Source organism: Microtus oregoni, unplaced genomic scaffold (genome assembly GCF_018167655.1).
Source record: "Microtus oregoni isolate MIOR12 unplaced genomic scaffold, Mior012 000019F_ref0000042, whole genome shotgun sequence".
Classification (NCBI taxonomy): Eukaryota; Metazoa; Chordata; class Mammalia; order Rodentia; family Cricetidae; genus Microtus; species Microtus oregoni.
The window spans coordinates 39,325,774-39,339,001 of NW_024543078.1; the positions used below are offsets into that span (position 1 = coordinate 39,325,774).

The 13,228-nt window shown below is 42.5% G+C and overlaps 1 protein-coding gene across 5 annotated transcripts in view; it reads left to right on the forward strand.

The window, feature by feature from the left end:
• The window catches only part of LOC121459401 (protein FAM193A-like), a 125,291-nt gene extending 114,896 nt beyond the window's left edge, over positions 1–10,395 (forward strand). For all 5 annotated transcript variants that reach the window (XM_041669128.1, XM_041669130.1, XM_041669125.1 and 2 more), the window contains exon 20: positions 9,223–10,395. In XM_041669128.1, coding sequence (XP_041525062.1) covers positions 9,223–9,316 — 94 coding nt within the window. In that variant the 3' untranslated portion in view covers positions 9,317–10,395. The remainder of the gene's footprint in view (positions 1–9,222) is intronic.
• The last annotated feature ends 2,833 nt before the right edge of the window (positions 10,396–13,228 follow it).

Here is a 13,228-nt window from a genome sequence, read left to right on the forward strand (position 1 = left end):
ACTTTAGCATCCCTGCTGGATTTGATCCCTAGCATGAGGAAGAGGTGCTAAATGCCTTGCTGTCTTGGCATCTGTTCCCAGGTACTTGTGGCCTGGAATGTAGGCTGGTGTGAGACTGGTCACCAAACAAATGCTCTGCTGCTGAGTAGCTTCCCTATCCCCATGTTTGAGATAGGATCTAAGATTCTCAGGCAGGCCTTGAACTCATGATATTCCTGCCTCAGCCTCCTAGATGCCTTAGTTTACAGGTGCTTAGCCACCAGTCCAATAGCCCCTACATTCCTGGCCACAAATATCTGGGAACAGATGATAAGAAAGCCAGGAACTAAAGCCAAGACTGAAACTGAGCATTATGATGCATTCCTGTAGTTCCAGCTACCTGGAAAGCTGAGATAAGGTGATAACAAATTTGAGGCTAATCTTGATTACACAGTGAAAACCTTTCTCCAAAAATATAAGTAGGGACTAGAGGGATGGATGGCTCATCAGTTAAGAGCTCATACTGCTCTAGCCCTAAGACCAAGTATGATTCTCAGCATTCATGTCAGTAGCTCACAGCTGCTCCAAGAAACCTGGTATCATCTTCTCACCTCTTTGGGCACATATACTCAGGTATATATACCCTGACAAAGACACACACATCTACATATAATTAAAATAGAAATAGGGCTGGAGAGATGGCTTAGCAGTCAAAAATACTTGTTCCTTTTCCGGAGGACCAAAATTCCAGTGTCCTGTATTCACAAGAGTGGCTTAAAATCTCCTGTAACTACAGCTCCAGGAGATCTGAATTCTTCTGACCTCCACAGACAGACACACTTGTGCATAAATAATAAATCTTTTGTTAAAAAAAATGGAATATGGGGCTGGAGAGATGGCTCAGTGGTTAAGAGCATCACCTGCTCTTCCAAAGGTCCTGAGTTCAATTCCCAGCAACCACATGGTGGCTCATGGCCATCTGTAATGAGATCTGTGCCCTCTTCTGGCCTGCAGGCAGAGTACTTAGAATACTGTATACATAATAAATAAATAAATCTTTTTTAAAAAATGGAATATGGTAAACAAAAATAGGTCAGTAACCACAAATAAAAAGGTGCAGTATCCCATAGTTGTGATTCCAGCACTCAGGGGGCTGAGGTAGGATCATTTTAAGTCCAAAACCAACCTTGGCTACTTAGTAACTACAGGTCAGCCTAGTAAAAAAAACTAAATGAAAGTAAAAGTATCTGTTAGAACAGTGGTTCTCAATCTTTCTAATTTTAGGACACTTTAATACAGTTCCTTATGTTATGGTGACCCCTGACCATAAAATTGTTTTGTTACTACTTCATAACAACTTTTGCCACTATTATGAATTATAATATGAATATCTGATACACAGAATATCTGCTCTGCAACCCCTGTGAAAGGGTTATTAGGACACCCCACTCAGAGTTCATGACCCACCACAGGTTGAAAACCATTGTATTAAATGATAGTAAAAATCTTGAATGTACATTTATATGCATATTATTTACAAGGCCATACTTGAAATAGCCAGACATGCTGTTGCACACCTGGAAAATGAATTCAAGACCAGCCTGATCTCCAAAGCAATATTATCTCAAAAAACAAAAAAACTACAGAAGAAAAAGGGAAGTGACAGACAAGCAAAAAGGACTGCAATATTGCTGGACATTGTGGCACGTACCTTATTAGTCCCATCATTCAGGAAGCAGAGGCAGGCAAATCTCAGTGACTTTAAGACCAGCCAGGGCAATATAGTGAGGTGCTTGTCTCAAAAGCAAAACGAAACAAAAACAAGTAGAACTGCAGTATTGGCCAGTGAAGAAAATCCACCTGGTAAAGCAGTGTACCAGAAGAGTGTGATGGCTATTCTTGGTTGTCAGCTTGACTACATCTGGAATTAACTAAAGCCCAAGTGTGGTACATCTGTGTGAAATTATTTTCTTAATTAAATCACTGAAAGTGAGAAGATCCACTTCTAATCTGGGTCTTCTGCGATGGGAAGATCCACCTTTAATCTGGGCCACACTTTCTGTGTCTGCCTATGTAAGGACATGGAAAAGGGTCCCTTTGCCTGCTTGTTCTCACTTTTCACTGGCAAGTCCATTCCTTCACTTGCCTACAGAGTCTACTTCTTCAGGGTTCTGATGTATACTGAAGACCAGCTGAGACATCCAGCCTCGTGGACTGAACTGATTGGATTCTTGGACTTTCCATTAGTAGGCAGCCATTGTTGAACTATCTGGACTGCAGCCTGTAAATTACTCTAATAAATAACATATATAAGTGTACACACACACACACACACACACACACACACACATTTGCAGTCTATCAGTTCTGTTCCTTTAGAAAACCCTGACTAATACAAAGAGAAAGGACAAAAAAAAATATTACGGAGGAAACAATTTTTTACTTGGGAAGGAAGAAGCATGTAAAAGATAAAAGCTGTGTTTTTCCACATTGCTCTCAGCTTTCAGCTGTGATTCCTAGGCTGTTCAGAAAAAAAAAAAAAAAAAACAACTGAAGGCTAAGCAAGTTAAGAGGAGGGAGTAAAACAATTTTATAGACTACCTTTTGTCTCTGAGAGTAAACGTGAAAGAACAGATCACAGGGACTAGCTGTATGCTTCAGTATAGAAGTTAACTTGTTTTTCTCTATACCATCAATAATTTGAAGTTGTTGTTTAAATAGATGTAGCATTTATCTCATTAGTAGGGACCTGCTTAGCTGTGTGAGGTCCTAGGTTCCCTCCAAAAAACAAAAGGAAGACAGAAAGGAAGGTTGGGTCAGATAGCATTTACCATAGTACCCAAATCACTCCAGTAGCCATGGTTGAAGTTATTGGAGGTTATAAAAGACTTATACACAGAAATCTAGGGGACTTTTTTTGTTTGTTTTTTGTTTTTTCAAGACAGGGTTTCTCTGTGTAGTCCTGACTGTCCTGGAATTCACTCTGTAGATCAGGCTGGCCTCGAACTAACAGAGATTCTCCTGCCTCTGCTTCCTTAGTGCTGTGATTAAAGGCATGCTCCACCACCGCCCAGCTTCTAGGAAGCTTTATAAAGAAAAAAAAACTATAAAGGGGGCCAGCTAGATGGCTAAACGGGTAAAAGCACTTACTGCCAAGCCTGACAACCTGAATTCGATCCCTAGAACCCAAATAGAAGGAGAGAACCAACTCCTGCAAGTCTTTCTCTGACTCCCTTATTTGTACCTTGACAGACATACCAATAAGGAAGGAAGGAAAAAAATGTCTAAAAAGGAAAACAAACCTCACTGGAGCTGGAAAGATGGCTCAGCAGTTAAAAGCATTTGTTGCACTTGGAGAGAACCTGAGTTCATTTTCCAGCCCTCATATGATTGTTTACAACTGTCTATAACTCCATTTCCAGGAAATCCGGTGCCCTCTTCTGGCTTACTTGAGCACCTGGCATGCATGTGGTACACATGAAAACATATAGGCAAAACACACATACACATAAACTTAAACCAAAATCAAAACCAATAGAGATCTTGTTTAAAAGACAGGAAGAGCTAATATCCATGAAGCCTTTGAATTTCCCAGATTTTATCTCTAGGCTTAAATTTCAATAATGAGGCTTCTTTAGAGAAATGGAACTGATCGAATGAATATGGATATAAAGAAGGGATTTATAAGAGTGACTTACAGGCTGTGGTGCTGCTAGTCTGTCTCTTCTCTCAACAGAAAGACCACAAAAATGGACATTACAGCAGTCTCAAACTGGTACTAGAATCTCAGAGGATTCCTAGAAAGTTGCTAGTCTCCAGTCTACGTTGGAATCCTGAAGAATTGAGTTCTGTTACTCAATTCAAAAGGAATGCTTCAGCAACAGGATATGAACTTGCCAGCCAGAGCGAGAGCAAGCAGGCAAAAAACAGCTTTCCTCCTCTTATGTCCACTAAAAAGTGTAGCCCAGGCTTAGCATGCTCTTCCTACCTCAAATCAGCGAATTAAGAAAATTTCTCACAGGAGTACCCAGCTGCTTGGGTCTTAGTTGTTCTAGACATAGTCGACCAAGATTAGGCATTACAGTCATGAAACTTGTGTTTCTAAAGCGTTAGAGTAAGTTGTGATTGAATCACGGAGGGGAGTTTGTGAGTAGCACCAAGGAGCAGAACCCAGCAGCTCCTGGTAGAGACAGACACAGATGGGATATTTGAGAAATGCTACTTATTTCAAGTTTAAAAGCAAACAGAATAGGAGTGCTTAGTGTAATGTGCCACCAGAAACACAGCTCTGCTTCTAGGCCTGAGAAATGGTTGCCAGCCCATGTGGCTTCACACACATGCTGTCCTGTTCATTTTGTTTGTAATCACCAAAAGCTTTATGTCCCTCTAGAAGAATTCCACTGCCCATTAAGAGCAGCTGTCTGCAGTGCAGCACCAAGAAAAGTTTTCCACAGCAGTGTACAAAGTGACTAGGCTAGCATAAGACACATGGTGCCAGATTACATGTGCATTCATCCACTGACAGACCTTCATCACTATTTCTTGGTGCTGAGGCAAGGTAAGTCTTGGCAGTACAGGGCAGGAAAAGGTGTGGCACTGTGTCCTGACTGAGGTGACCCACAAGGATAGAGCCATGTGTTGGTACTAATAAGTTCCATACTTGCTGGCCATGTGCTTTTCATGAATCATAGATCAATAAAGTAAGTTTTTTAATAGTTGGGTATAGGGAATGTAACTCATTTTGTAGAATACCCTGGATTCAGTCCCCAGCACTGCATAAAACCAGATGTGAAAGATATGCATACCTATAATCCCAGCACTTGAGATGTAGAGACAGAATGACCAGAATTCAAGGTCATTGTCAGATACATGGTGAATTGAAGGCTAATATGTGACCCTCACTCAAGAAATAAAATGTTCGGTGCTGGAGAGATGGCTCAGTGGTTAAGAGCACTGGCTGCTCTCCCAGAGGTCATGAGTTCAATTCCCAGTAACCACATGGTGGCTCACAACCATCTTTAATGAGATCTGGCACCCTCTTCTGGCATGTGGGCATACTTGGAGGCAGAATGTTGTATACACAATAAAATAAATCTTAAAAAAAAAAAAAGAAATGTTCACAGGACATGTATGCATGTAAAAAAGACACACAAGGAGGAAGTTACTGCTGTTAAAAGCAAAAATATTTCTGAGAGAAGAAGGAAGGACTGAGGCCAAAGAAATATTGGGGGTTGGTTGTCAGGACTGCAGGGACTGCATTGGGGCTGTGGGTAGGGCTTCTGCATCCTAGCATCATTATGTGTTCCAGTCATTCATTTTGCTACATTTCACAAAAAAAAAAAAAAAGGTGTGGTTTGTTTATACTTTTCCAGAAGAATAAGATCAAGGGAGCCTGCTTTCCCAGTGTAAAGTTGTATAAGCCTTCCATTAAGACATTTGATGGCCATACAGAAGAAGCCCAGAAACAGCTTCATGGAAGCACTAGACTTAGGGTGTGACAGAAGATGGATTGGTAGAGTACTTTAGAAATGAAGGTCTTTATAGATGGGGCTGTGAAGCTGTTCATCCAAAAGGAAAAAGGGAAATTGAATTGGGTATCCATTCCACACCATTCTGTTGTTAGGTCAGTTTGTTTGTTTGTTTGTTTGTTGTTTTTAATGAGACAGGGTTTCCCTGTGTAGCTCTGGCTATTCTATAACTCACTCTGTTGATTCTCAGAGATCCACCTGCCTCTGCCTCCTGAGTGCTAGGATTAAGGCATGTGCCACCACCACTCTTTTAACACACATTGTGTTGTGTAAATATGTATGTATATAAAACTTTATTTTATGTGCATTGGTATAAGGTATATTATATATTGGTATAAAGATGTCTGGAATTACAGATAGTTGTGAGCTGCCATGTGGATGCTGAGAATAGAACCCGGGTTCTCTGGAAGAGCAACCATTGCTCTTAAAACCACTGAGCCATCTCTCCAGCCCAGGGGTTAAGATTTTATTGTCAAAAGCCAGCTTTTGACCAAGATAACAGGTATAATAGCGAGAAACCTGGATTTGCTTCTCTGTACTAATTCCATGCAAAATTTTCATTTGGAAGAAAATAAATGTTTCTGAAATCAGAACAGGGGAAGGCTTCTTATATTTGAGCCATAACCTGGGTGCAGAGGTTTGTACCTGCAGTTCCTTCTTCTAGGAGATTGAGGTAGGGCACTCACTTGACTTAAGTCTGGGCAGCAAAGCTAGCTCCCATCTCAAAATAAGATAAAAATAAGAGTCTGGTAAATGATACTACTTCAGTAGCAAGGATTTCTTTTAAAGAAAGTGAGAGAAAATAATATTTGCCAGAACATTATGCAGGTTAGAGCCAGGATTTATGAAGAGTAATGAAACAATGTCATTTGAAGGAAGACAGAAGAAACTAAAGATGAGCAAAGTAGTTAATACACCCGTGAAGATTCCAGAGGAAAACCCATCAGTATGCTGATTTAAAACAAACTTTAAAGGGAAGATTATAGAACATTGGAAAACAAACCAATTAGAAGCCAACACAATCCCACGGTGTATGTGTGGGCAGAAAACACAAGGCAGGCTCTGCAGGGGTTTGAGAGTTGAGGCAGGGCCTCACAGCTCTTAACAGTTCCCGGGAGCAGTTTGATAGGACCTATATGAGTGAAATACCTTCCATGTAGCAGAGAAGGTAGCAAGAAGCGCTTGTGTAATGCCATCTGCCTATTCTCTGTAAGACTTGACAGTCAGACAGCTGAACAGACTTGCCTTGAGGAGTAATCTCAGCCATAACATTGACTAGAACAAACAATAAGGTTAAAAAAAAATAACACACTCAGTATGATTCAGCGTGCAGATGCTCAAACAGCACAGCCAGACAACTGCTGAGTATGCATATGGAATTCCTAGAGCTGCCAGGTATGAAGAGGCCTCACTCTCAAATATCAAGGCATCAAGGGCTTCCTTGGTGCATTCACTGGGGCTTTCTGCATCCTAGTTATCTGTGTGTGTGGTGCATGCAGAATGGGGTCCAGTGACAACAAACATGATTGGTCTAATGTGGATGGAGCTATTCACTTGCTGTGCCTGGGGGTCTTTTGGGAAGCACCTTGTGTTGTATGCTCCTGAGCTTCTGATAAGCTTTTGGTATTTTTTTTTAAAGATTTGTTTTAATCTTAAAAGAAGAAAAAGTTTAAATTCCAGAGCTGAGATGGCACAACCCTTCCCTGGCAGAGACTTGTTTTTTACTTACGTTAACAGAGGCCACAAAATGTGCAACACATAACTGGATAGCCAAGGTTATCTGGATGAATGATTGGACCACAGTTTAAACATAAACATTCAAACCACCTGAAAACCATCATTTTAGGTTTCATTATTTCTGCTCCCCAAATCAGAGCTGTAATAGTGAGAATGAGAAATTATGTAAGAGTCTTTAAACAAAGAAAATACTTTTTCCATCATTAATATACAAATTGACCATCTTTGCCTGAGAAACAGGGTAAAGGGTAATCTTTTTTTAAATATTTATTTTTAATTTTTTTATAAATAAAAATTCTCAAAGGATTTATATCCTCTGAGGGCATCTGTGGGAATGACCTCAGAGGATAGAAGAGCATATCAGATGCCCTGGAGCTGGAGTTACAAGAAGTTGTGAACTATCCAGAATGGGTATTAAGAACCAAATGTTGGTCCTCTGGAAGAGTGGTTACACCTTAATCACTGGGCTGTCTTTCCATCTCCAGAGGGTGATTGTTTTCAGAAGCTATTTAGCTTCCAGTGTTTGTGGCTTAGAGCATAGAACTGGCAGGTGGTTCAAGCCTGAAGGCCTTCCTATATAGAGGACATGCCACCTTAGATGGAGTAGAAGGCCAGAATATTGTAATTTGTCTCATAGTAGTTCTTATTTTATGAATATGGTTTGTTTTTTTGTTGTTGTTGTTTTGTTTTTTGAATTTTCGAGATAGGGTTTCTCCGTAGCTTTTTGGTTCCTGTCCTGGAACTAGCTCTTGTAGACCAGGCTGGCCTCGAACTCACAGAGATCCGCCTGCCTCTGCTTCCCGAGTGCTGGGATTAAAGGCGTGCGCCACCACCACCTGGCATGAATATGTTTAAGACAGGCTAAAACCTCAACTTTACACATGGGTTTAACTGTTGCCTTTGATTCAATACACTTGATGCAGACTATGGGTCATGCTCAGCCTGCCCTTGGTCCTATATGACTAAAAGAATGTGCACACTAAAGCAGTTGGGGAACAAATGTTTCAGACACACAAAAATTATACAGACTTTGGATTTCATTCTAAATGTTATTTTACATGAACATCGAAGGAATCTGCTGAGTCTGTGTGGCCATGGTTCCCTGTGTGTCATTGGAGCGTAGTGCCAGATTGCCATAGACTATAGGACCTACAAAGCTTGTAGCACTTTCTGCTCAGTTACAGAAGTTTTGTGTTGGCTCCTGGCAACCTCATTTAAGCTTAGCAGCCTGCTCTTCCTAGCATCTCTAGTGGGCTTCTGCTAGTGACTCTCCGGCATGCCCAGCCACAGTGACCACAAAGTGCCTTACTTCCTGAAGCTCATGGCTGCTGTGGAGGCTGAGCCAGCTGGTGGCTTCTTACCTGGAACATATTTGTTGTTTTGAGTAAGTCATTGCTGTTAACTAAGATATGAGGTCTGTATCACAGGAAGACCTACTTGCAGGACTTGCCTGTGGTCCTGCCTCTTGTGTGGTGTCTTCTGGCCTGATGCTGCCCAACAGTTCCAACCTCCTGCTGGGCAACAGGCTATGACTTAGCTAGTTGCTTAGACAGAGCATCAGAATCTACATCAGTCACTAAGAGCCTCTGGGTAGGGAAGTAGAAGCTCCTTAGCCCTTTTTCAGGCAGAATAGTGACTGATGTCAGCTGCTCTTGTATGGTCACATTAGAAGAGCTTTCCTTGAGCCCTTCAATGGTGCTTGGTACACTGTTGTCTTTCTACACTAAGTGCTGCTTTTCTTATGCTATCTTGCCTCTTCCCTGGACACAGTATCAAATAACAGAAAGCACCAGAAAATACACAAGCCATTTGGGCAGTGTCCTGAAGGTGGGACCAATCCTCCAAGCACAGAGACTTTTGCCCTCAAATCTCACTGAACCTTTGCACTGAAATGCCACAAGAGTCAGAGGTTGGTGTGGTGGTTGCCAGACTGGGTGTAGGCTCTGTCTTGTGACAATTTGCCATTTTGTTTTGCCAGGTTCTGCTTGGACTCTGCTAGACAGAACCGACAAAGACTGTCCATCAACTGGTCCAACTTTAGCTTGAAGAAAGCCACCTTTGCTGCCCACTGAATGAGGACTGCTTGGAGAGGGATATATGAGAGGCAGCTGGGCTGCGCCACTCAAGAGCCAAGCCTTTCAGTGGCTCCCCAGAGCTTCGGTACCCACCCATGGTGTGTAGGGCGGGATGCCGTGGCCTGAGACCCCCAGACCGAGAACTTGCTGCTCGACCTGCGTTGTTAGCTTGTGTGCGTGTAGTCTGTGAGTGAGACTTCTTTGATTGTAGCTCTGTGCTGTCGGAATGGAACAGTAGTTCCCGCCAATTCCTCCACAACCACGGCTTCAGGGGCCTGGGCCGTGGCCAGAGACGAGTTTGCATCATCTACGTGGCTCTGTCGCCTCTGCATCTCGCCCTGTCTTGTTATCTGTCCCCGCCAGGGTGTCAGCCATCCCTCAGCTCCCATGTGCCCTGTGTCCCACCCAAGGCGGGCTGGGCGGGCAGGCCTCCTTTGTACTCTTTCACAATCTACTGTTTCCGAGTGTACACGTTGCGCTGTTTGTGTTTGACCCCCTGACTTGTAGCCAGCTTGTGTAAGACCCCTTGCAGAATGAGAACGTTAAAAACAAGAAACCCACCCAGTACTCACACCATCAAGTCTGTTCTAGAGCGTACAACCGTATTAACACGGAGGCCTGCCTGGCTACTTTTTTAACATATTGTTAAGTAATATTAAAATCATGTCTTTCTTTTTGAAAGATGGAATACATTAGTACAGCAGGAGACCCAGTCTGGTTGCTTTCTGCTAGGGATGATGGGTGTGGTGGGAGGTAACAAATGGGTGATACTTGTTTCCAGAGAGCCAAGACCACCACCAAAGTCACTTTCTGATGTCCCTAGGTTTCAGAGTTCCTGGTGCCCTCAGTTGTCTTCTGAACACGAAGTTGTCACTGGTACCAGAACAGAGCAGTCATCAGGAAACAACAGCCAACCAAATGATTAGGCTTCACAAGCTCATGGCAAAAAGTACCAGGAAGCTTCAAGATGGGGTGGTGGGTTATACTCAGGTCACTGGGACTTAGTGGAAACAGCCTTTGTAGAACAGAGGGTTACCTATAGCCTTGTATGCAGGTGCCTGTCCACATTTTGGGAAGAGAAGGGATTGTGGTCTCTAGTAAAATAATGAATTAGGGACGCTTAATTGGCTTTAAATTAGGAACAAAGTAAATGGTATTAAAAACTGAAAGGCTTAGTTATTAGTCCCATCTTTGTCCCTTCAGGAGTTAACAGCTCACACAGTTGCCTCTGGGTTGTTGTTTAGCTTTTACTTACCTCAGCATACTACATGACTCATACTTTTCCAGTGCCCAGATGAATTACCTGAGGCCTAGGGTAACAATAACAAGCTGGTGGAAGCTAGTTGTGGGAGGGAGGGAACAGTAGGTCCTAGCCTTCTGAAGATTTCGCACCAGAGAAGAGGAAAGAAATCAGTACTCAGAGGAGGTGTGGAATAGGTTGCCTTCTTTTCTTTTCCAGGTGAGAGAGCAGCACATCCCTGTGTTCCTGGGATAGTTCAACAAAGAAAAAGCATGCAGGGCAGTGACCTTGCATGAACAGTGTTCTTGAAAGGACAAAGATTCTGGTTCTATCCCCAGGGATACTGGCATTGTCTCCTGGTTGAAGAAGTGGCTAGAGAACTAGCATTGGGCTTGCCTTCAAGGGGAGACCAAACACTACCTCTGGCCCTCCACTTCTTCCATTGGAGCCAAACCACCTACCAAGAAGAACCCAGAGTTTCCGGTTATAGCATCAGCAGGAACTGTTGACACTATAATGGTGATGGGAAAACCTGGGTGCCCCAACTGCAGGTACCATGTTGGGGCCCAGAGACACTCAGAACTCAGCCCTCAGCTCTTGAGCACTTAAAGATCCACAGTGATATGCCGCAAGCCAGTTCCCCACACTTCCTAGCCATATGCCATTCACCGCCAGGAATGAACTTCCTGTTTCCCTGGAAACTTCAAAGTTTCTTTGGCCCTGTCATCAAGGGTTTATAACTTGACAGTTTGAGGAACAAAAGGTAGAAGATAGAAGCTTCTGGACCCGGTTGATGGAGAGGGGAGAATAGGTAGTGAGGGAATCATGAAGACAACTCTGGGTTTCTGCTGCTAGGATGCCTGTAACTCAGCAGAGTGGTCATTCCATTTCTAGATGGGGAACCAAAGCCCAAAGTGAACATTGGCCCAGGGAGGCTGAAGACTTCCTGCCAGAGCCTGTGGGCAGGCTCCATGGGAGCTTCATGTTTCACTGTGTCCTTTTTTCAATATAAATCTGAAGGTAACAGCTGGAAAGAAACATTAACTGGGAGTTTTTTTTTCATTTAACTTTATATACTGTTAGTTGCTTTTCTATTGTCATAAGACACCATGACCAAGATAATTTGGCAAACAGTGTTTAACTCAGGGCTCTCAGTGTTAAGAGGGTGAGAGCCTATGACTGTGATGGCAGGGAATATGGTAGGAGGCAGCTAAGGGAATGGTGCTAGTCTTTGAAACCCAGAAGGGGTAGATGAGTTTGCAGGCAAAAGGTTACGATATCATGTATAAGTGGCATACACCTTTAATCCCAGCACTCTGGAGGCAGAAACAGGTGGATCTCTAAGCCAAGGCCAGCCTGGCCTACATAATGAGTTGGAGGACAGCTAGGGTTTGTACAAAGATTCTGTCTCAAAAAGAATGAGGGGAGGGTCAGTTAAAACCTGAATATACATATAATAGCATAAATTGAAACACTGTGAAGGAAGAAAAAAAATTAAAGTCAAACAGGTTTCAAATGAAACTTGTAAAGAAAAACATACGAGAGATGGAAAGGTGGAGCTACCCACAGAAGAAAGTGAAGAATTTATGGCTTGTGTACAAACAGTTTGAAAGTGGGTGGCCAAGAGGAAAACTAGAGAGTGAAAGAAGTGACCTGCAGTTTACTACAGTATTTGTGAAAGTGGAGTTCTGGGAAAGGTAAGGGATTAAAAAGAACCTGAATTGGTAGCCTAAATGGTTCACACAGGCATACATATATACACATGCACTGGGAATGGAAGATCTCATGCATGCAAGGCAAGAACTAAATCAGAGCATTATCGCCAGTCCTGAAGATAATCCAAAATTGTTGGAAACTGTTTACTTCCACAGACCATTTTTTATTTGGGTTTTAGTTTTTAATTTAAGGTTTGTGGGTTGGTTGGTTGGTTGGTTGGTTGGTTGGTTTTTTTCTTTTAGATGTGTCTCACCACGTAGCCCTGGCTGTCCAGGAGTTTACTACTACGTAGGCCAGACTGACCATGGACTCGAGATCTGTCTGCCTCTGCCTCCCAAGTTCTGGGGTTAAAAGTAAGTTCTGGATTAGCCTCTGACACCACACCCAACCATGTTTTGCTTTTTTAGATCTTTATATATTCTACACATTAAACCTCTTGAATGAATAGCTGGCAAAGGTTTCCTCCCATTCTGTAGGCCATCTGTTTACCCTTCAGTTTCTTTAGTTTGATGAGATCTCATTTGTCAGTTGCTGGTTATATTTCCTGTGAGATAGGAGTCTTATTCAATGCGTATAAAGCACGTGCTCTGTTTTTCCCTCGCACTTTCCGACTATCCGGTTGTATGCTGAGGTTTTTGATCCATTTGGAGTTGAGTTTTGTGTATGGTGGGAGAGAAGGATCTAGTTTCATTTCTGTCTTTGCCACTTTGCCTGGCATCATTTTTAAGGTGCTTTTTTCTGATGTATATTTTTGGTATCTTTGTAAAAATTCAGGTTAACTGTAGCTGCATGGACTTACATCTGGGTCCTCGACTCTGTGTTTTTGTGCCAGCATCATGCTTTTTTTATTAATACTGCTCTATGGAATTTGAAATCAGATGTGATACCTTCTGCACTGTTCTTTTCATTCAGGATTGTTTTGGCTATCTCTGGTTTGTTCCTCCATATAAATT